This window comes from Muscardinus avellanarius, assembly GCF_963383645.1.
Source record: "Muscardinus avellanarius genome assembly, chromosome: 10".
NCBI classification, from domain to species: domain Eukaryota; kingdom Metazoa; phylum Chordata; class Mammalia; order Rodentia; family Gliridae; genus Muscardinus; species Muscardinus avellanarius.
In genome coordinates, this window is record NC_137796.1 from 100,109,203 (window position 1) to 100,133,046 (window position 23,844).

The following is a 23,844-nucleotide window of genomic DNA, read 5'->3' on the forward strand; positions in this document are numbered from 1 at the left end:
TTCCTTGTGCTTCCAGGCCTGGGTGTCCTTAGGCCGTCTGGCTGCCTTTCTCTGCCTGGAAGAGGTTGACCCTGGTGCCGTGGACTGGAGTCCCCCCAGAGGTGGTGAGTGGGGGGCTCAGTGTGAGGGTGGAGAGATGGGAGACGGAGGGGCATCTGCAACGGTGGCGCATGCAGATGACATCATCCACCAAGCCACCTGGAAGCGGGCGCTGCAGAGCGGGTTCCTGCCCACCTGCCAGAATTCCAGAGAGAAAGATGGTGACATCTTTGTCATGCCAGAAAATAAGGTCAGAGAGTGATGGGTGCCGCCATAAGTGAGACTCACCAAGCACCAGTTAGCTGGGCTTCCTCTCTCCACCAGCCGTTTCCTCCCTCCGCCTGTGGTCTAGAGACATACTGCCGCAGTTGAAGATTGTGACCTACCCATCACCAGGCCAAGATGCGACTGTTGTAACTGAGGCATCTGGTCAACCCGCTGATCTAAAAGACACCCATAGAATGGTTAAAATCCCGGCCAGCGGCAGCGGACTCCCAGGGTCCAAAGCCTGGCTCTATCTAGCAAGTTGTTAACCTCTAGGGGCCCTGGTGCTGCCATCTGCAGAAACCTGGTGCATGGGGCTGTCGCCATGGTTGAATGAGTTGAAGTCCTCCACTTGGAATAGGGTCTGCACGAGGTCGGCACTCTGTGCTTTTATTAGTAGTAATTGTTAGGGAGAGAAAACATTGGAAACAGCACAGAGGAACTCAGATTGGTATTTCTGAGACATTTTCAGCTGAGCACAGTTTTGTGAGTTAATGTGATTCAGGAATTCAATCAGTGTAATTTGGGGGTCCAGCCTAGGTCCTGGGTTCAAAGCCCAGGCCAGCTTCTTCCAGCTGAGTGGCCCTGGGCAGTAAGTATCCAGTGGCCTCCTGGCCTCAGATCCCCATCTGCCAGGATGGTCCTGAGAGCTACGCAAGAGAGACACAAGCACCTGGCTTTCAGGAGTGGCGCCATAAATAGACTGATAGACTGGGGTCCATGATGACCGTGCTGTTATCTAGAGGTCCCTGCTCCTGGTCACCCACCTGGGGCCAGCGCTTCACTCTCCCACAGGTGTGCAAAGGTGAGATTAATACAAACACCCACGGCTAGAGTTGTGTTCACTGCCTGCTGGCGCAGCTCGATGTGCTCCGGACAGAAAGGAGCTGCCCTAGCCCTCTCCACGGCACCGTGAGTGAGGTGCTTCTAAGACCTGCCATTTTACAGCTGGAGAACGGAGGGGAAGGAAGAGATGCAGCCCTATGCCTCAGATGGTTAAGATGGCATGAGCCCCTGGAGCAGGGCGGCCAGATTCACAAGCAAAACACCAGATGCCCACTTATATTCAGATTTTCACTACACAGAAGACTGATTTTTTAGTATGAGAGGTTGAATGCCCCGAGCCCCCAAAAGTTGAGACTGATAACATCCTATATGGACATAGAATTATTAGAACTGTTTTTTTCATCAAATCTCCCCACACCCTACATTTTACCTGGCGCCTTCCCTAGAGACTATTTTTCAGTGGGTGCCAACGGGTTTCTGACTGACTGAAAGAACTAAATACTGCAGACACTCAGGGTGCGCCCTTCACGGGTTCTGATTTAACTGATCTGGGCTGAGCCGGAGGCAGCTTTGGTTTTTAGGAAATCTTTCCAGGTGATTGTAAACGAGTGTTCAAAATGGAGAGGTCTCTAACCTGTTTCCTTTCTCATTATACAAACTAAAACTGAGACCCAGGGACAGAGGGAGGCCACAAGTCCCTGTTTACTCCTAGTGACCCAGTGCAGTTAGCAATGCCCCCTTCACTTGCCAGAGCCCTGGGTTGGATGATAAATTAGATCACAAATCCAGTCGCCTCTCCAGACCTCGTGGTACATAAACCTTACAGCCTCTGTCACAAGCATGCAATGCTGCCATTTTAGCATGAAAGCAGCTGTTTAAAATATACAAATGAAGACAGGCGTGGTGGCACACGCTTGTAATCTCAGCATTCGGGAGGCTGAGACGGGAGGATCACAGGTTCACCGTCAGCCTTAACTACTTAGTGAGGCCCTTTGCAACTCAGTGAGAACCTGTTTCAAAATAAAGAATACAAAATTAGGGCTGGGGATGTAGCTCAGAGGTAGAATGCCCCTGGGTTTCATTCCTACTACTGCAAAACACACACACACACACACACACACACACACACACACACGATCAGGGCATGGTGGTGCACACCTGTAATTCCAGTGCCTGGGAGGCCAAGACAGGAGGATCACAAGTTTGAGGACAGCCTCAGCAATTTAGTGGTACCCTCCCTCAGAAACTTAGCAAGACCCTGTTTCAAAATACAAAATAAAAAGGCGGGGGTGCAGCCTGGAGGTAGAATGTCCCTGGATCCAATCCCCAGTTACCATCCTCCCCCCCATAAATATATGAGCCAGGCACAGTGGTTCACACCTGTAGCCTCAGCAATTGGGAGGCTGAGGAGGAGGATCACAGGTTCAAGACCAGTTTGCAGTAACTTAGCAAGACCCTGTTTCAAAATAAAAATAAATAAAATAAGGTTGGGGACATAGCTCAGAGGTAGAACATCCTTGAGTTTAATTCTCAGCATATATATATACATATATGAATGGTTATAGCTGTGTTTTGATAAAACCTTACTTTTAAAAACTGATAGCAGAGCTGGGCGTGGCAGCACACACTTGTAATCCCAGCATTCGGGAGGCTGAGACAGGAGGATCAGGGTTCGTGGCTAGCCTCAGCCACTTAGTGAGGCCCTCTGCAACTCAGTGAGACCCTGTTTCAAAATAAAGAATAAAATATAGGGTCGGAGTATAGCTCAGAGATAGAATGCCCCTGGGTTCCATCCCTAGTACCACAAATATAAATAAATAAATAAATAAATAAATAAATAAAAGAATAAGAAAATAGGGCTGGGGGTGTAGCTCGGAGGTAGAATGTCCCTGAGTTCCATGTCCAGTAGTGCAAAGAAAAAAAAAAATGATACCAGTTAGGATTTGGTGCCCGGGCTGCGGTTCACCTATCCTGAATGAAACATCCATGGGACAGAGAATGTGGCCAGCGCAGGCACCCACAGCCGCCGGGCGGCAGGCGATGGGCTCAGTGGGCGCTTCCCGCAGCAGCTGCAGCCTGCTGGGCTGACAGCCAATGGCCTCACAGACAAGGGCCAGGCTGGAGTTGGGGCGCCCGTGTAGTAACCGGCCTTTCGTGCCTGCAGCTGGCGGGAAGGACAGCATCGCTGTACGTGACGGCACCTTCGCCTGGTCCCAGGACGGCCCTCCCTGCCTGCACAGGTACGGCGTCTCCCTGGGGCGTCGCGTCTACAGGAGCAGGTGCAGAGGCTCCTAAGCGTCCTACCTGAAAGACAGCACACGTTTCCAGCCCGGGTCAGAGGGCGGGTTGGCTGGGCTGGGGTCGTGCCCGGGGTTCACAGGACTGGCCCTGGGAGTCTCGGGGAGGCGGGAGCCCTTGTGGATGGACGAGAGGATGCTGGGGGTGCTCCTCTCTCCCTGGCTGGCCAGGAGGCCCAGCCTCATCAACCGTGCCCACTCTCTAGGCTCGAGCCCTCAAATCTCTGGCTGAGTCTTGTGGCCAAAACCTTCAGGCGGCCCCAAAACCTCCAAAGAAGGGAGAGAAAAGGTGCTGGGTGGTATTTGTGTTGGTTATCACTCATCACCCATGCCATGGCATGTATTTAATATGTGACTACAGGCCACGCCCTGGCCTAGGGGCATTTTGGTGGGGTGGGGTGGGCACACGTGGGAACCAGCAAGGGGGCAGAGCGCAATGGTGCAGGCAGCAAGGGAAGCTTCCATTCGAGCTGAGCTCTCAGCGAGCAGGAGGAGTGAGCCTGTGAGTTCAGGGACAGGGGCTTGCTGGGCAGCAGGACAGGCCATGCAAAGGCCCTGAGGCGGGAACGGGTCTAGGCCCAGGCTGCTCAGCCCCAGCACTGTCGCCGTCTCTGGCTGGTGCTTCTTTGCAGTGGGGTTGTCTGCACGTGGCCGGTCATTTAGCAGAAGCCCCGTCTCTCCCTGCTGTGTGCCTCTTCCACCAGCTGTGACAACCAAAGTATCCTTAGACCTTGCCAAATGGCCCCCCGGGGACAAAATCACCCAAGTTAAGACCCGCTGACCTGCGGGGTCTAGGAAAGCCAATCAGGCGGTGTGGCTGTGGTGCAGCGCAGCGGGCTGGACCTTAGCTCTGGCCGGGAGAGAGACGGGAGTGCTGGAGAAGGGCTGTGGTCTGACTGGGTGTCAACAGGTCCCTCTGGCCGCTGGGTGGAGGGGGTACCGCGGAAAGCGGACTGGAGCCAGCAGGGCAGGGAGGGTGGTGGCAGCCATTGCAATCGCCCGGACGAGAGGTGACGCGGTACGCTTCCCACGGCCCTTCGTGTGCATGTGTGTGTGCCAGCGGCCCAGGTGCTTGTGTGTGCGTGGTGTGCACATGGCTGTATACACGTGAGTGTGGGCACTTGTGTGTGTAGTGTGCACATAACTGTATACACTTGTGTGCACATGGATTTGTGGGCATAATGTACATGTGTCAATGCAGACTTGTGAAAGAGTGCACAGAAGTGTGTGTGCATGCCCAGGCGTGGCATGTGGAATTGTATGGGCTTTGTGTGCATATGTCCATGGGCACGGTGTGTGCATGTATATAAGTATACTGGTATGAGTGTGCAGGAGTGAGTGTGTGCACACCCATGTGTGGTGTGTGTGCATGTGTACTTGTGTGTATGTGAATATTGTGTGGCTATGTCAGCATGGATGGTATGTGCGTTGTATACTGGTGCAAGTGTGCACGAGTGTGTGCATGCCCATGAGGGATGTGTGTGTGCCATGTGTGTGCATGTGCACACACTCACAGGTATACAGCCCCGTGCACACACACGTGCATCTGTGCCCCAGATGTGGGAAAGATTAAGTAGCCAGACAGGAATCAGGAGAGGGACGAACCGCCCTGCGCGTCCTCTTAGTGAGTCCAGCGGAGTGGCCAGTGGGCGAGGCCTCTGTGCCCGGGCGCCATCCTCAGGGACGCGGGCCGGGCCCTGACCAGGGCATCTCCCTCCGGCTTGCCAGGATCAACCTCACGGTGCCCCAGGGTTGTCTGCTGGCTGTTGTGGGCCCAGTGGGGGCCGGGAAGTCCTCCCTGCTGGCCGCCCTCCTCGGGGAGCTGTCGACAGTGGAGGGGTCTGTGAGCATCAAGGTGAGGCCGCCGTGGTGTGGGGTGGCCCCTCCTGCAAGCCCCACCCCATGCCCGCCTGTCTCCACCCATAACCACACGCTTTCCCCTTCATTCGCCCCTCCTCCCACCCCGGCCAAGAGCCCGCTCCCCACTCTCCAGAATCGCCCGTACCCTGTCACCAAAGCCACCGCCTTGCTGTAGGGTCCCGTGGCCTACGTGCCGCAGGAGGCCTGGGTCCAGAGCGGCTCGCTGGAGGAGAACGTGTGCTTCAGGCAGGAGCTGGACGAGCCGTGGCTGGAGCGCGTGCTGCAGGCCTGCAACCTGGGGCCGGACGTGGACGGCTTCCCTGCCGGAGTCCACACCCCAGTTGGGGAGCAGGTGAGTCCTGGAGGATTCTTGGGATGAAGACGGTTGTAGCCGGGGTCCCTTTGTTTCTCTAACCCATGGACACTGTGAATAATGGAGAGATGGGGGTGGGGGACAGGGAAGTGGGGGAAGGAGAGCCCAGCTCAGTGTCAAGTGCCTAGTGGGGCTCGTTAATTCTTACGAATAAGGGATTGAAGACAGAGACCACAGAGACCGAGGCAGACAGTGATGGTGGAGATTAGAGACAGAAGGCTCTCTGACGCCGAGAACAGAGGCCTGGATTTCTGTTCTGCCTTCTCTGCTGGGTGATGTTACTCAAACTGCTCCCCCTCTCTGGGCTTCTGCGAAGAACCTGGGCAGAGGCGTCCAGCAAACAGGACGTAGGCATCCGGAGCTGCGGGATGGGCGGGCATCAGCAAAGTAGACACCGCAGCCTAGATCTGGCCCACTGCTTGCTTTTGTAAATAAAGTTTTATTGGGACACAGCCATGCTCATTTGTTGACCTATGGTCTGAGGATGCTCTTGCACTCAAAGAGCAGAGCATCCAGGGCGGGGGGCCGACCTTTGTACCTGCTCTTGAGAACCCCTTCTCCAGGAGCTCACAGGCTCACCCCTCCTGGCAGTTCACCCTGCGCTCCCTACCCCATTATTCTTTGTGGCACTTAACCCCGTCCCGTATGCTGAATATTGTGCTTGTTTGGGTTACGGACTATCTGTCTTTCACCCTCACCTTGTCAGAGAATAAGACCTAGGAGAGCGAGGGCTTGCTTGTTTATTGATGTGTATCCCCAGAGAGACAGACTGCAGTGGGGGACGTGACCGGGACAGTCAAGCGGGTCAAGGGGAGGTGGCTCCCCAGGGAAGCTCAGCTGGAGAGGGAGGAGCGAGCCTGGGCGCTCGCCGGCTGGCGCAGGGTAGGTGTTTAGAGCGGATGTGACCCGGAGGACAGGTGCCACGAGCTGCACCCACCCAACTCGCAGCTGTGCGCCTGGTCTACAAGGCCCAGTCGTCCCTGCGTTGCCCGGCCCATGGAGACTCAGCCCCGTCCCTCTGTGCCACAGGGCATGAACCTCTCCGGGGGCCAGAAGCAGCGGCTGAACCTGGCCCGGGCTGTGTACAGGAAGTCTGCTGTGTACCTGCTGGACGACCCCCTGTCAGCCCTGGATGCCCACGTCAGCCAGCACGTCTTCAACCAGGTCATCGGGCCCGGTGGGCTGCTCCAGGGAACAGTGAGTTGGGGGACATGTGTCAGGGGTCATAGGGTAAGGGTAGAGGAAGCCCTTGGAAGCCAGTCTTGACTCAGGTCTATCTTACCACCCCTTGCCTTGAGTCCAGTCTTGTTCTTTGTATTGGTCAGTTTTTGTTGTGGCGGTGCTACATGACAGGCATCCCCAAATCTCAGAGGCTGTATCAGCACTTACTTTATTAATGAATTTTTAACTACACAAAAGAACAGGTCTCATTACAGTACATTTGTACGTGTAAACAACATACTTTGATCATATCTATCCCCCTCGTTACCATCCCTTATCTACTTCTTCTACCTCCCCAAGCCCCTTTCTCGCCTCTAATAGTCTCCCTGACACTTTTCTGTCTTCCATCCCCCCACCCTTTTCATCTCTAATTTTGTCAGTTTGAGTCTTCTCTCTCTCCTTTGGTTAGTTTGGCTGAAGGCTTATCCGTCTTCCTTATCTTTTCAAAGAACCAGTTCTCTATTCCGTTGCTCTTTCCTGTTGTTCTTTCAGCCTCTCTGTGATTAGCTTCAACCCCGACCTTTCCTATTTGCTCGTAACTGGTTTGAGGTTGGCCTGTTGCTCTGTGAGGCCTTGAGACACATCCTGAGGTTATCGTGTGAGAGCTCCCGGATCTGCCAGCGCAGGCGCCCGTAGCTAAACTCATCCCGACGCCCACAGGTCTCGGCGGGCCACGTTTCCTTTATTGTTTCCGTTGGGTCCTAGGAATTCTTCAGTTTTTCTCCAGGTGTCTTTAATGACTCATCAATCGTTCAGAAGTGTATTATTAGATCTCCATGGGTTAACAGTGTCTCTTGTGCTGTACATTTTAGTTTCGGTCCATTATGATTTGATACGATGCAAGAACTTATTCCAAGGTTTGTTTGTTTTTAATTTTGTACTTGTTAAGACTTGTTTTAGGGCCCGTAAAATATGATCTATGTTGGAGAAAGTCCCGTGCACTTCTGAAAACAAGGGCACTGATTTGCTTTTGTGACTGTGGTTTAACCACTTGGGACTCTTAAACTCTCCAGTGGCGCACATGTGACACACACTCGATCGAAAACTCAATTTTGAGGTTTGAATTTGGATCCTGTCCCCAATGACGCGCGGCCGGACCCTTCATTATGATGCTGGACCATGGCAGTGAGCCACCGCGCCCATCAGGAGCATGATCACACAGGAAACAGTTGATGCCCTACCGGGTGCTATCTTGTTCGAGAAGTTAGTGGATTAAATGCTCCTTCCTTCCTTCTTCTTTTGCTGTAGTGGAGATTAAACCCAGGGGTACACTGCCACTGAGCTACATATACCCCCAGAACTTTTTCCTCTTTACTTTGAAACAGGGTCTTGATCTGTTGCTGAGGCTGGCCTTGAGCTTGCAATCCTCCTGTCCAAGCCTCCCAAGCCCTGGGATAAAGGCATTTTCGACTTAACGACCTTTTCAGCCTGTGATTGGTTCACCAGGTAGCCCCTCCTATGGTTACCATGGTAACGCCCCACAGTAAGCTGAAGAGCATCCCCTGGACTCTGCCTCAAGTGCTGGGCAAGGTTGATGAGATCCATGTCTTCCCTTTTCAAAGACCGGCTTAGATGCCCTTTATTTCTCTCTGTACACGCTGTTTTCTGGAAAGATGCAGGAACATATACTGGGGCATTCCCCACTCTGAACCCTGGCTTGCTCTCCTCTCGGCCCCTGGCTGGGAAGCCTTGCCAGGCACCTGAGTGTAACTCTGCCCCTTCCCTGCCCAGACGCGGATCCTGGTGACGCATGCATTCCACATACTGCCACAGGCTGACCGGATCGTGGTGCTGGCAGACGGGGCCATCGTGGAGATGGGTTCCTACCAGGAGCTTCTGCAGAGGAAGGGGGCCCTGGTGGGCCTCCTGGATGGAGCGGGACAGCCAGGAGGAGGAGGAAGAGAAAGAGGAGGTACTGGCTGGGCTTTGCCGACTCTGTACCTGGCACTTCAAGGGTCTTCCTGGGTTGAATCTACTTGGCACACAGTAGGTGTGTGTCCAGGCCTGGAAGCAGACGTCTCTCCCAAGAGGCCATGTCTCCCGAGCAAGAGCCGCAGACACCGCGTGTGAGCCAGAGGCCGCGAGGAGTGTTTCTGCAATCACGTTATTTCATTCTGACCCCGCGAGGAGCGTGTAGTTACCGTTGCCATTTGACAGCTGAGCAGACTGGGCAAAGAGCCTGGCGTCCTTGTGCTGGGATTGTGGGGACTGAGATGGGATTGTGCTCCTCCCATCTCCACCTAGGAATATGCTAGTTGACCAGTAAGCGCCACAGCGGTCCTGCCTGACAAAGCACAGGTTCACATCTCAGTCTTGGGCTCTCCCTCTTCGGGAACATCTGCTCAACACTGAGCCTTCCTCGTGAAAACCTTGAGTGTTGATTCACAATGTGTAGTCTGGAGCTTAAAAAATACTACTTGTCCATTGGTATTAGTCAGCGTTTGCTGTGATAATGCTATATAACAAACAGCTCCCAAGTCTCAGTGGCTTTCAGCAGCAGTTATTTCTTGCTCAGAGGTCTGTGGTTAAATCACTGCAGCTCTGCTTTGGGTTACTGGCCCACACTGGGCAGTCAGCAGAAGGCCCTTTGTGGGGGAGAAAGCCCCTGAAATGGAGTGCAAGTTGGCCAGGAAAGAACATCCTAGGCACAAGGAACTGCTTGAACAAGGGTATCATGGCCACTGGAGGCAACTTGACTTTGCATGATACACAAGTACTCAGTTATGTTTACTGAATGAATAAGTAAATGACTGAGGAATGCAAAGGTTCTAGGTGAAACCAGAGGAGAGGGCTGAGAGAGCTTTTAGGAAAGGCAGCAGGAGCCAGATGAGGGAGAATGGGCTCAGAGAGGTAGAAGCCGCCGAGCAGGGTCAGAGCTAGCATCTCGACCGCACAGTGTGACCACCTGCCCCGCGTGACAAGACTCTCTCTTGACCCTGCAGAAACAGAACCTGTGGCCGGCGCAGATGATCCCGGAGGCTCCTCTGGGGGCAGAAGCCTCGAGCATAGACCAGAGAGGTGAGTCCACCGTGGTGCTGGGCAGGAAGCAGGGCCTGCTGTATCCACTGCATCTCAGGCAGAGGCCAGGCGGGCAGCCAAATGCAGAGGATGGAGCCCCTGCGGAGAGCTCCTTGTGTGCCTGATGCCAGACCATGTGAGTCAAACTATGTCAGTCGATTGGCCAGAATGACTGATGGCCAGCTCACAGAGTGGACACTTTGCCCTCAGATATGATGGATGCCTTAAAGTGGGCCAGGGAGGTGTATTGCAAGTGTTCCTTGCTGGAACAAGACCCATGCCAGGCCCAGCATTCATATCCACACCAGGTGGGCTAGGCAGAGGACTCAAGTCTGCGGGGCGCAGCTAGACTCACCGTGGGGCTGCCTGCAGCGGCGGGGCCTGGAGCTTGCCCTTCTGATGGAGGGAGGCCTTGTACAACGCAGGAGCAGACACTGGATGCTGGCTGGTCTGAACTTGAGTGCCAGCTGCTGGGGGAATATGAAGAGGGACCGTGAGGACCCAGAGCCCGGGCACGTTCCTCCCTCCCTATACCAGCTGGCCACCGCAGAGACCTCCTGAGCGGCCCAACAGGCAGTCCTGCACAAGGATCCTTAGTTGATGGATGAAACAAAGTAAATAGGTGTTATCCCCAATTATAGCCAGGGGAACTGAGGTATGAGGTCGTTAAGTCAGCCCAGTTATCCACAGATGAGCATGTAAGAAGTCTTGGCCAGGTGCAGTGGCACACACTTGCAATCCCAACAACTCAGGAAGCTGAGGTGGGAGGCTCGCAAGTTTGAGGCCAGCCTGGGAAATTTAGCAAGATCCCATTTCAAAACAAGAAGGGCTTGGGGTGTAACTCAATGGAAGAACAGCCCTGGGTTCATTCCCCAGAACCAAAGAAACAAAGAAACAAACTTCAGTGTCTGAATTGTGTGGAACTAACATTCTGCCAGACGAGACTGACAGATCGTAGGGTATACAGAAGGAGTAAAATAATTGCAGCAAAGCTTAGGCAACAGTGAAAATGCAGTTCGATGTTGGGCACGTAAGCCTGAGAGAGGGCGTGGGAGGAGCAGGCTTGCTGCCTCGGAATCTAGATGTTAGCTGGGCGCCCAGGTGGACAGTGAGTGGTTCCCAGCCGGCATGATGTTGGTTGACGAAGAAAAAAAGGAACGGGTGGAGAGTGAACCCAGAGCTGTGGCCGCCCCGCCCCACAGGAGACGCTATTGTCTTCGTGACCTCAGGTCGACCCCTGCAAGGGGCAGCGCCACCTCACAAGGACAAACCAAGATTCTTCAAGCTGACCCCAAGGGCGCAGGATGTCCGGCAGGAGAGGACAGCACACACCATGGCCGGGTAACTAGCAGTGGCCCCCACCCCTGCTGCTGCCACCCCCAAACATAGCATGGGGGAAGGGTGCCCACCTTTATTGAGCACCTACTGTGTGCCAAGTAAGATTCTAGACCTACGCGTTTCTTAATCCTTACAACCACCCTAAAATTAGACAGCAATCGCACCCTCCTAGAGATAAAAATCCTCAGGCCCAACAGTGAGAAGGCTCTCTTCTGTGATAAGAGATGTGTCTGTGTGGCCGGGTTGGGACTTAAATTTCGGTGAGTCCTAGTTCAAAGCTTGTTCTTTTTCTCCTCTCCCACATGCTTTGTCCACCTATCCATGCTCACGTCCACCCGCTCTCCAATACCACCTGCCATTCGCCCGCCCACTCATCACTGCAGCCCACCTACCCTCCATCCCACTGCAGCCCACCCACCCACCTGTCCACCCTCCATCCCACCTCCCCATGTGCCCCGCCACCCACTGCCCATACAGGTGTGTCCACCTGTCCATCTACTCACCTGTGTGTCCATCTACCTGTGTGTCCACCTGTTCATATATTTATCTGTGTGTCCATCTATCTACCCATCCACCTGCCCACCCTTCCTCCATCTTTCGGTCCCCACATATTCATTCACTTGTCCGCGTGCCCACCTACATGCCAACTCATTAATTCATCCACCCCGCTGCCCAATGGTCCGCCTTGCACTCACTCACCCGTTTACCCATTGGTTTGCCTTGCACTCACTCACCCGTTCACCCATTGGTCCGCCTTGCACTCATTCATCCGTTCACTTGCCCATGCAGCAAACATTCGCATTGTGCCTGCCAGGTACCAGGCAAAGTCTGAACCTGGGGCAGGTTGCATGCTGGTGAGGTGGACAGACAGCAGATGGGCCGATAAGGCATCACCAGACAATGATAAGTGCTACAGAGAAAACTAAGACGGCGGAGGGGATGGAAACCAAGCATGGCAGGGTCTGCTTGGCTAGGACGCCCTAAAGAGGGACATCTGAGCTTCCCCAAGAACCGGCCCTGGGCAGAACAGGAGAAAGAGCATGCTGGCAGAGGGAGGCGCGGGTGGCGAAGGGGAAGAAGGAGCAGGGCAAGACCAGGAGTCTGGGATTTCTTCCAAGAGCAACAGAAAGCAGCAGAGAGGCAGATTAGACTGATGTTTTCAGAGGTTCAGGACAGAGTTCAGATCAGAGGAGCAGGACCCGAAACCAGCCGCTTCTCCCCTCTGCGCCCCAGTGTGCTACCTGTGAAGCGCAGGTTATTGTGAGTTACGAGTCAGGTGTGGTGGTGCACGCTTTTAAACCTGGTACTAGGGAGGCTGAGACAGGAGGATCCCAGGTTCGCAGCCAGCCTCAGCTACTTAGTGAGACCCTGTTTCAAAAAAAAAAAAAAAAGAATAAAAAATAAGGGTGTAGTTGGAAGTAGAAGGCCCCTGGGTTCAATCTCCAGTATAACAAAAAAATTAAAATAAAATAAAAATAAATAAATAAAAGACGCATGCCTGTCCCATAGTAAGTGTTCAAAAAGACACTTCCAGCTGGGCATGATGGCGCACACCTGTCATCCCAATACTTGGGAGGCTGAGACAGGAGGATCGCAGGTTCGAGGACAGCCTTGGCAAGTAGTGAGACTCTCATCAACCAAGAGAGACACTGTTTCAAAATAAAAATTCAATAGGGCTGGGGATGTAGCTCAGAGGTAGGATGCCCCTGGGCTCTATCCACAGTACCAGACAAAAGAAGAAAGGAAAGAAACAGAAAACTCTCCCAAACCAGAAGTCACCAGCCTGTCTCCAGTGACCTTCCAAAGGCCCCTGAGGGTCCAGGGCAGAAGAGGTGAGGCAGGGCCTGGGGAGAGGGTGCTCCGGGTATGAGAGGTCTGCTCGGCGCTCCATCTGCCCCCGGCATGTCTTTGGGGGAGCCTCACCCCAACTCAGCCCTCCCTTGCACCTGTCTCTGCTGCCCCGCATGTTCTACAGGTGAAGGCAGCCATGTTCCTGACCTACCTCCGGGCCGTGGGCAGCCCGCTGTGCGCCTACACGCTCTTCCTGTTCTTCTGCCAGCAAGCGGCCTCCTTCTGCAAAGGCTACTGGCTGAGCCTGTGGGCTGACGACCCGGTGCTGGACGGCCGGCAGCTGCACACCGTCACGCGAGGCTGGGTCTTTGGGCTCCTGGGCTGTTTCCAAGGTAGCCCTGGCTCACGTTCCTCATCCCCATCCTCCCAGCTCCCTGGCCCACCAACCCCTGGAGCACCCGGTCCTCCCAGAATACCTCAGGACCAAACATAGACCCGTGTCCTTAAGATGATGGTGGCGCACACTCGTGACCCCCGTGCTTGGGAGACTGAGACAGGAGGATCACAGGTTCGAGGACAGCCTCAAGAAGTAGCGAGACTCAGGATCCTAGCAAGAGGCCGCTTCAAAATAAGTAAAAATAAGCCGGGCGTGGTGGCGCACGCTTGTAATCCCCGCGCTTGGGAGGCTGAGACAGGAGGATCGCGCAGGTTTGAAGCCAGCTGCGCTCGCTGGCTTAGGAGACCGTTTCCAAATAAAAATATAAAATAGGTCTGGGAGTGTAGCCCGGAGGTAGAAGGGCTTCCAGGAACACCAGTACCACCAAAAAAAAAAAAAAAAAAAGTAAAAATAAAATAGGGTTTGGGGAGTAGCCAGGAGGTAGAATACCCCCGAGTTAAAAAAAAAAAAAGATGGAGGGATGGGGGTGGTGAGTGGGTCACACCTGCCTCTTCAGGACTTCTCAAGATCTTGCCCGTCCCCTCTCCAAGGCCCATCTGCTGATGACCCCAAACTTCTGGAGATACAGCCCTAGAGCCCCCCCAACAGACACAGCTTGGGCCATCACCTCCCATCTTCTCTCTCTCTCTCTCTCTCTCTCTCTCTCTCTCTCTGGTACTCAGGGACTTTCTATCTTTGAACAACACCTCTACACCTATTGCCTTTTTTATTTTGAATCAGGTTCTCACTAGGAGTGCCTGTCCTAGAGGACCTCCCTAAGTTGCCGAGGCTGGCCTCGAACCTACCATCCTCCTGTGACAATCTCCCAAATGCTGGGATTGCAGGTGTGCACCACCACGCCCGGCTAGTCTCATCTTTAGAGAGTGCTTTCTGCCTGGTTTGCTGGGCGACTTTGGCCACATCACCAATGTGCTGGGCATCTGTGTCTCCACCTGTAAATGGGGACCTCAGGCCTGAGCGTGAGGCCCCTCCCAGTCCCAAGAGCTACAGACCTGCTCAACAGTGCCGCTGTACAACAGAGCCCTCAAGATAAAATGGCTGCTTAATGAGAGGGATTAGGAAGGGAACTGCCAGAGCCAGCCGAGTCCCAGAATTAACTCCAATACCCATGCGGACGCCACATCCCCTCCAGGGTCTCTAAGCCCTTTCATATGCACCCTTCATTTGGGAGCTAAAGATGGGTCTGAGTGTCCACATTTTAAAGACAGGGAGACTAGAGTCCAAAGAGAGTGGTTGGTTATGATTTTTTTTTAATATAAAGAACAGAAAATTAAGCTCCAATTCAAACCGGTCGAAGCAGCAAGGACTTTTGTTAGCTTACTGGAGCAGTATCCACAGGTAATTAGCTTCAGGTATGGCTCATCCAGGAATTCAAACAGGGCTGTCAGGAATGGCTTCATTTCCTTGCTTTGCGATGGCTTCCCGTCCAGGAAGGCTGCTTGCTCTGAATTGAGATGATATCCCATGGCTCCGGCTTGGCCTACTCAAAAACGCAAGTTCCTCCTTCGCAACGCATCTAGCTAAGTGGTGGCCTCTCTCTCTTGGGCCCAGCTCGGGCCACGTGTCCGTCCTTGAACCAATATGAGTGGTTTGGATTGGCCAGGGGTGAACCTGGCTGCGCTCACGCAGAGCCGAGGAATGAAGGGAGCCCCCTTCCTGCACACGAAGGCTGGCAGGAAGGGCGCACATCCGCGCGGTGCCCAGCGGTGGGGCGCATTCTGAGACGCGTGCCGGCAGGTGGTGTGGTCCTCCTGTGAACGCGGTAGACATGCTGCCAGACCTGCGGTCTGGGCGGGACCGCAGACACCAGCACGGCGCTGACCCACTGGTGGGATAAGTCCTGACCTGCTGACGGCATGGGCATTGGAGTATCGATGGAGTGGGTACTGATCATAGAGGGTGCAGGTACCGATCTGTAGTTGGTGTGGGTATTGATATGTAGATAGTGTGGGTATTGATCTGTAGATTGTGTGGGATTGTGTGTGTGTGTGTGTGTGTGTATTACTGTGGTACTGGGGATGGAACTCAGGGGCATTTTACCTCTGAGCTACACCCCCAGCCCTATTTTTTTATTCTTTATTTTGAAACAGTCTCACTGAGTTGCAAAGGGCCTCACTAAGTAGCTGAGGCTGTCTGCACACCGTGATCCTCCTGTCTCAGCCTCCCAAATTCTGGAATTACAAGTATGTGCCACCATGCCCGGCTCGATGGTATAGGTACTGATCTGTAGATAGTGTGGGTATTGATCTGTAGATGGTGTAGGTATTGATCTGCGTATGGTATAGGTAGTGATCTGTAGATGGTACGGGTACTGGTCTGGAGAGGGTGTGGGTACTGATCTGTAGAGTGTGGGTATCAATCTGTAGATGGTGTGGGTATTAATCTGTAGAGGGTATAGGTATTGATCTGTAGGTAGTATGGGTATTGATCTACAGATGGTATAGATGATCTGTAGATGGCATGGGTATTGATCTACAGAAGTATGGGTACGGATCTACAGATGGTGTGGGAACTCTCTGTAGATGATATGAGTATTGATGTATAGATGGAATAGGTATTGATCTGTAGCGTGCGGGTTCTGATCCATAGGGCCATGAGTAATGATCTATAGGATGCAGGTATTGATTTGTATGTAGTGTGTGTATTGACCTGTAGCTGGTGTAGACATTGACCTGTGCCATTATGAAGCCTGGTAAGCATAGCACGTCTGAGGTACCTCCAGTGTAACATGGCACACATTTTTTATATAAGTAGAAGGGCTACACTCTAAAATAACAATAAGGAGTGGAGTGTAACAAATCCGTAAACCTGTAGCAGCCATGTATCCTCATGTGCGTGCACCAAGCACCAAGCACCCTGCCGTTGTTCTTCTCTGACTGGTGGTGCTGTGGGTCCACAGATGCCAACATGGCCACAGACACGTGAGCGAGCAGCACGTGGTCCTTCAACCTATGGCTGCGATGTCACTGGGCAATAGGAATTTTTCAGCCACATCATAATCTTATGGTAACTCCATCGAGCACGCAGTCCTTTGTTGACCAACATGTCAGGCAGGACGTGACTATATATCCCCTTCCCAGGGTTGCCGTAGGACGAGTTGCTGGACATGGTGATGCCCACCCATCATCCCAGTACTTGGGAGGAGGCTGAGACTGGCAGACTGCAGGTTTGAGGCCAGCCTCAACAACTTAGCGCGATCTTGTTTCAAAATAAAAAATATTTTATTTGCAATTTTTTTATTAATCTATGCACTGGTAAAGCTTTTTTATACATTTTTTATTGGTGCACTGTATTCATACATCATAATGGTATAAAAAAAAAACTTTTGTAGACATACATGCACACATCACCCAGTTAGCCCCTACCTGATCCCTACCCCATTCCCTCCCCATCCCTCCTTCCCATGCTTGGCTTAGTGTTTGACATCTAGTATTATAGCAATTTATCTATCCTAATATGGAATATGGACTCTAGTACACAAAACGATCTCGAAAAAGAACAAAGCTAGAAGATGTATATTTTCTGATTTCAAATGTTATAAAGCTACAATAATTGAAACAGTGTAGTACTGTTATAAAGGCAGATATATAAACCATTGGAGTTAAATAAAAGCCTAGAGATAAATTCTTCCATATATTGTCAAGTTATTTTTGACAAGGTTTCCACAGACACTTGGTGGAGGAAATAATAATCTTTTAACTAAATATTGTTGAAAAATAATAATTATATGAAGAAGAATAAAATTGGACCCTTACCTAACACCATATACTAATATTAACTCAAAATAGATAAAAGACCTAAATATAAATCTTAAGACTATAAACTTTTAGAAGAAAATCTGGGTCATAAAACCTCATGACATTGAAATTGGCAGTGATTTCTTGGATATAATTTTAATGGCACAGGCAACAGAAGAGTATACAAACTCCCTAAAAAAATATTGTATATCCAAAGACAATGTAAACAGAGTTAACAGTTACTAATAGAATGGGATAAACTATTTCCAAATGCTATATCTGAAGGTATATTAATATTCCCACTAGAAATCCTAAAAATTAGCAACAATAAAAGCAAACAATACAATTTAGAAATAGGTAAAAGACTAACATAAATAATGAATCTCCAAAGATAGCCAATCTTAGTTGTCTGTTGGATGGAAAATCTTATTTCTCTGGTTCTGGAGTGTGTTACCTATTTCTTCTTTGTAGTTAATCTCTTTGAGTATTTTCTCTAGTGCTGGTTTTGAAGACATAAATTCCTTCAGTTTCTGTTTGTCATGGAAGCTTCTTATTTCCCCATCTAATTTGATAGAAAGTTTTGCTGGGTAGGAAATTTTTGGCTGGAAGTTGTTTTCTTTCAGAGTTTGGAATATGTTACTCCAAGCTCTTCTGGCTCTCATGACTTGGTTTGGGAAGTCTGGAGTGATTCTAATTGGTTTGCCTCTGAATGTCACTTGGCCCTTTGTTTTTGTTGCCTTTAAGATTCTCTGCTTGGCTTCCACATTGGTCATTTTGACAATTATGTGGCGTGGGGATCCTCTTTTCTGATCCTGTCTAAAGGGAGTTCTATAAGTTTCCTGGACCTGTGTATCGACCTCTTGCTCTATGTTTGGAAATTTTTCTGCTATTACTTCCTTGAAGAGATTGTTGATCCCTTTGGTTTCACCTTTTCCCTCCTCTATTCCAATTATTCTTAGGTTAGCTCTCTTAAAATGGGCCCATATTTCTTCAATGTCAGATTCCTGCTGTCGGATTTTTTTTTCTAAATTAGAAACTATGCATTCATTTTTGGAGTGATCATCTTCTAAGAGCGAGATTCTATTCTCCATGTGGTCTAATCGGTTGTTTGTACTTTGAATTGAGGCCTTTACTTCATTAATTGCATCCTTTATCTCTTTTTGGCTCTCTCTGGATTCTTTTCGAACCACCTATATTATTTCTACAGTTGTTTTCCTGATTTGATCTTCTAGAAATCTCTGAATTTCTATTTTATCAAGTTCTGATGTTGTGGAGTTGTAGTTATTCATTGCTCCATTGTCATTCCACTTTCCCATGATTTTGGAAGTTTGTGCCTTCTCTGGGTTCTTCCCTGGGTCACTACGACTTCACTTAAGGTGCTCTGGATCTCGAGTCTGTGGTATCTCAGTCACCACTACTCCTTTACTGGGTTGTATCGCAGAGTCTCAGACCCTGGGAGCCAATAGAGGCTGCTTTAGATCATGGGGGGTGCCAGGCTGGGTGTTCTCCTATGGTGTGATATCTCTGCCACCACCACTCCCCCACTGGGTCAAGTCCCTGGGAGTCAGTACTGGGATTTTTCCGCTAGGGACCGCAATTTGACTCACTGTTGTTGAGTGCATCGATGGGAGCTGTAGTGGACTTGGTGAATTTGCTGCTGCCACCCCGGTGGCAATATGGTGCCGCTGCCATGCCCTCGGCCGTGAGGCTGGCGTATTTCTTCTCTGGTTTTGAGCTCTGCTCTGAGTCCCTGCAGCGTGTGCTGAGCCCAGCCCCTGGGAGCTTTAGATGCTCCCTGTGCTGAAAAATCTGCTGAATCCTGCCTGGCTGATCCGCAGTGGCTCACCTTGGCTCGCTGCCCACCGCTCCTCTCTGGAGCCTGGTGGGCTGTTGAGTGCGTTGGTCTGGTGCTGTCTGGTGAAGTCGCCACTGCCGCCGGCAGTATAGTGCTGCTGCCGTGTCCTCAGGCATGAGGCTGGTGTATCTCCTCTCTGGCTCTGAGCTCCGTTCTGAGTTCCCCTCCTCTCTGGGGCCTGGTGCTGGAAGGAAAGATGGCCTCGCACAGCTCTGCGCCGCGGCTCCGGCTGCAGCACTGCAATCTGGTTTCTTTCTGGTGTCTCGTTTTTCCAGCCCTCTTTTCTCTGTCCCTTGTATTTACCTTTTTTTTGTTTCTCTGCTGATGGTGTTTTCTGGCTATGAAAGGCGCTGATTTTGTGTTAATAGAGATTGGTTGTTAGCGGGGCTCGTAAGCCCCACTTTTCTCCATCGCCATCTTCCCGGAAGTCCTCAAAATAAAAAATAAAACAGGCTGATGGTGTACTTTGGAGGTAGAATGCCCCTGGGTTCAATCCCCTGTACCATACAAATACACCCATTGCCACTAACTTGGTACCCTTAGAACTGATTCTACCAGGGTTCTGAGGCCAGGAGAGTAGTCCCAGGGAACCGGGCTTGGTTCTGTGAGGAGGCTCAGGAAGGATGGCGTGCCACCTCATCTGGTCGTAGCAGCTACCGCGTCCTTGGCCTGTAGCTGTGGCACCCAGTGTCCACCTCTGTCTGCACGTCACCTCCTCCATGCCTGTGTGTGTCTCTCCTGTTCTTCTAAGGATGTCAAAAATCAGATTTAGGACCCACCTTAAATCCAGGGTGGTTTTTCCTTACATCTGCCAAAGACCCCATGTCCAAAGAAGGTCTTGTTCTGAGGTCCTGGGTGGATGTGAATTTGGGCAACATGATTCCTCCCTAGGAGAGGGGGTTCATCAGGGGATAATCAGGGTGGCTAAGCCATGGGACAGCCACCAGGGAGGGGTGGGCGAGAGCTGCCCACATCCTGAAGGGAGGCTGGGGCTCATACTGTCACCCCTCTGCCTCCCCAGCCGCTGGGCTGTTTGTCTCCTTGGCCGCGGTGTTCCTGGGTGGGGTCCGGGCATCCACCCTGCTCTTCCAGAGGCTCCTGTGGGATGTGGCTCGGTCTCCCATCGGCTTCTTTGAGCGGACGCCTGTCGGGAACCTGATGAATCGCTTCTCCAAGGAGATGGACACGGTGGACGTGGACATCCCAGACAAACTCCGGACCCTGCTCACCCATGCCTTTGGGCTCCTGGAGGTCGGCCTGGCAGTGACAATAGCCACCCCCCTGGCCATCGTGGCCATCCTGCCTCTCGTTCTCCTCTACGCCGGGTTTCAGGTAGGGAGAGGTCAAGGGGGATGGCGGGTCCAGCTGACGTCACCCTCAGCAGTCCCGTCTCTGGGCAGCACTCTGCATAGGAGGTTCTGGGGACTCACCTAGATACACCCCAGGGTGGAGATACCACATCTAGTAGGTACACCCACCCTGCCCCCCAGGTGTCCACACCCAAGTCCTGACCATCCAGCTGTGTCCTGCAGCTTCCTCTTCTCCAATTATCTGGACACCAAGAAGATATGGCACAGGGGTTTCAAGGACTATAAGTAGAGTCCCTCCAGGGCCAGCGCCAGGGGCCATCGAACCTTGGCCAGAACAGAAGCTCCAAGCGTAATAGCTCATGTTCCTGGTGTGGTGGGTGCAACCAACAAGAGGACATTTGCACTCTTGGTTCTCAAAGTGCAACCCTGAGACCCCTGCCACTGTCAGAGGGGAACTGGGGAGAGATACAGGGTCTCAGGCCCCATTCCAGGCCCTGCTGACCCAGACGCCAGGGCAGCTGGGGCCCAACCCTCTGTCATTGTGACGAGTGCTTCCTCTGAGAGCCCCTGGCCTTGCTCTGCTTGGGCCAGTTTTGCACACGCTCTTTCCAGGGGGCAGGTCTGAGGGCCCTGAGCAGCCCCATGTTCATGTTCTCTTGCCTTAGCAAACCCAACACAAGGGAATCTTTTCTCTGGCCCCCAAACAAAATTTCTCTCTAGCCCCACACTTTTCTCTGGTATATCATGCCCAGGGAAGTCTCTGATTGGCCCTTCATGGTCACGTGTCCCTCCCCCAACTAATCACAGCAGCCAATGCTGAGTACGCTCTGACTGGCTGGGTCATGTGACCTCTTGTATGTTCAGGTCCCATGATCCCCAGCGCCCCTTCCCAGCACCTCCTGTGCCCAGGAAGTCAGAAGTAGAGAAGAAAATGTGTAGTCATACAAAATCCAGGGCTACCGCTGATGGTCACAGCCACCCTAGGCCTTCTCTAAGCCCCTGGCCTGCGGTAGGGCGCTCTCGAGTCACAGGAGGGCTGAATCCAGGGCCTGCAACATGGTGGCACTCGGCAGCTGCAAGTCCCCAGGCTCAGGTGTTCCTTCCTGTAAACCAAATGGCACCTGTGCCTGCTTGGTAGTGAGTGAGATGCCACTCATAAGCGCCTGGCACGGGCTGGGTGTTCAGCGAGTGCAGGTTTTTCCCTGCCTACCTGCCCACTGCCCAGCCTTCAACCTCGGCCAAACGGCACCCCTGGGTCAATGAGAGCGCCCGCCTCGCAGGCTGCGGCGATGCTCGTGCGGCCTCGCTCCCACGGCATCCTCTCCTGGCCGAAAGTGGAATGCAGGATTCGGTGGTGAGACACGTAAACTAGGGTGGGGTTCCTCAACCCTTGCTGTGTGTGAGTATGTGTTTGAGTGTGTGTGTGTGTGTGTGTGTGTGTGTGAGAGAGAGAGAGAGAGAGAGAGAGAGAGAGAGAGAGAGAGAGAGAGAGTATTACACTAGGGATTGAACCTTGGGGCCTTCTACTTTTGAGCTACATCCCCAGGCCTTTTTAGTTTTAGATTGGTTTTTTTTCCTTTGGTGGTACTAGGGATGGAACCCAGGGGCATTCTACCTCCAAGCTATACCCCCAGCCCTATTTTTTTATTCTTTATTTTGAAAGAGGGTCTCACAGAGTTGCAAAGGGACTAAGTAGCTGAGGCTGTCCATGAACTGTGATCCTCCCGTCTCAGCCTCCCAAATGCTGGGATTACAAGCGTGCGCCACCACACCCGGCTTTATTTTGTAGTTTGAAAAAGGGTTTTGCTAGGTTGCTGAGAGCCTCACTAAGTTGCTGAGGCTGGTTTTGAGTCTGTGATCCACTGACTCAGTCTCCAAAGTACTCGGATTACAGGTGTGCACCACCACACCTGGCTCAACTCTTTTTTTTTTTTTTTTTTTGTACTGAAGACTGAACCCAGAGGCATCCTACCTCCAAGCTACACCCCCATCCCAATTTTCTTATTTGGAAACAAGGTCTTGATAGATTGCTGAGAGCCCCACCAAGTTGCTGATGTTGGCTTTACAACCTGTGATCCTCCTGTCTCTCAAGTACTGAGATTACAGGCGTGTGTCACCACAGCTGGCTCAACCTTGACTTTTTATTTATTTATTTATTTTTGTGGTACCGGGGTTCCTGGAAACCCTTCTCCCTCCAGGCTACACTCCCAGACCTATTATATATATATTTTTTTTATTTGGAAATAGGTCTCATAAGCCAGCAAGGCTGGCTTTGAACCTGCGCGATCCTCCTGTCTCTGCCTCCCAAACACAGGGATTATAAGCGTGGGCCACCACACTCGGCTCAACCTTGACTTTTAAAAAATTAATCTGAAGCCGGGCGTGGTGGTGCACGCTTGTAATCCCCGCGCTTGGGAGGCTGAGACAGGAGGATCTCGCAGGTTCAAAGCCAGCCTCAGCTACTTAGTGAGGCTCTCAGCAACTTAGTGAGACCCTGTTTCCAAATAAAGTATAAAATAGGTCTGGGAGTATAGCCCAGAGATAGAAAGCCCCTGGGTTCTATCCCTAGTACCACCAAGAAATAGAAAATAAAAATAAAGATGAGCTGAAGGAAACAGCACCAGAGACTGATCCAGTAGCTCTGGGTAGGGCACTGGAAATATTCAAATATCCTCAAATGATTTCCCAAAGAACCATGGAACTCTGATTCTACAAGGAACTTGGAGCCCAGAGGGGGCAAGCAGTAAGCTGGTCACAGAGCCTGGGCTGGAGCCTGTACTCAGGGCTTCCTGGGCTTCTGGCAGCCACGGCTCTGTGTCTCTGACTTCTCCGCCAACCCTTTTCCTACCTCAGAGCATGTACGTGCCCACCTCCTGTCAGCTGAAACGCCTGGAGTCAGCCAGCTACTCCTCCGTGTGCTCCCACGTGGCCGAGACGTTCCAGGGCAGCCCGGTGGTCAGGGCGTTCCGAGCCCAGGGCTCCTTTGTGACTCAGAATGATGCTCTCATGAACAAAACCGTGAGAGTCAGTTTCCCGCGGCTGGTGGCTGACAGGTAGGAAGGACCCGGGGGCAGAGAAGACCCCTAGTCCGTCTGTGCCTGCCTGCGGAGGGTGAGTCTGAGTGGCTAGAGAGGTCATTGGCCTGCCCAGGGTCACACAGCAAGTTGGGAAGGATGCTGAGGCGGAGCTCGGGGACAGCCTCTGCGCTCACGCTGGCCTGACTGGTCCCCCTTGCCCAGGGAAAGCAGGTTTAGGAAGAAGACTCTGTTGCCAGGCAACTTGGCCAGCCTTCGTTGCCTTGGTGATAGGAAGCAAGAACAAGAACACAAGCTTTGAGCACAGATAGACACAGGTTCCAATCCCAGCTCCGCCATTTACTAGCTGGCGGGTCCTGGGCAAGCACTTAACCTCCCTGAACATCATTCATCAGATAGGGATTATGCTCAAAGTGGCTCTGAGGATTGGCTAAACACTCATAGGTTCTGGTTCTAAGATGCT

At 52.1% G+C, this 23,844-nt stretch overlaps 1 protein-coding gene across 1 annotated transcript in view; it reads left to right on the top strand.

Moving 5' to 3' along the window:
• Nucleotides 1–23,844, top strand: part of ABCC6 (ATP binding cassette subfamily C member 6) — a gene marked incomplete at both ends in the record, with an annotated part of 59,668 nt that overhangs the window by 26,789 nt on the left and 9,035 nt on the right. Inside the window, 11 exons of the mRNA XM_080703942.1 lie at nt 17–104; nt 3,254–3,329; nt 5,115–5,241; nt 5,422–5,598; nt 6,649–6,816; nt 8,572–8,752; nt 9,783–9,858; nt 11,061–11,199; nt 13,172–13,379; nt 20,058–20,368; nt 23,200–23,399. Of these exons, the coding sequence (XP_080560068.1) occupies nt 17–104; nt 3,254–3,329; nt 5,115–5,241; nt 5,422–5,598; nt 6,649–6,816; nt 8,572–8,752; nt 9,783–9,858; nt 11,061–11,199; nt 13,172–13,379; nt 20,058–20,368; nt 23,200–23,399 (1,751 nt within the window). The remainder of the gene's footprint in view (nt 1–16; nt 105–3,253; nt 3,330–5,114; nt 5,242–5,421; nt 5,599–6,648; nt 6,817–8,571; nt 8,753–9,782; nt 9,859–11,060; nt 11,200–13,171; nt 13,380–20,057; nt 20,369–23,199; nt 23,400–23,844) is intronic.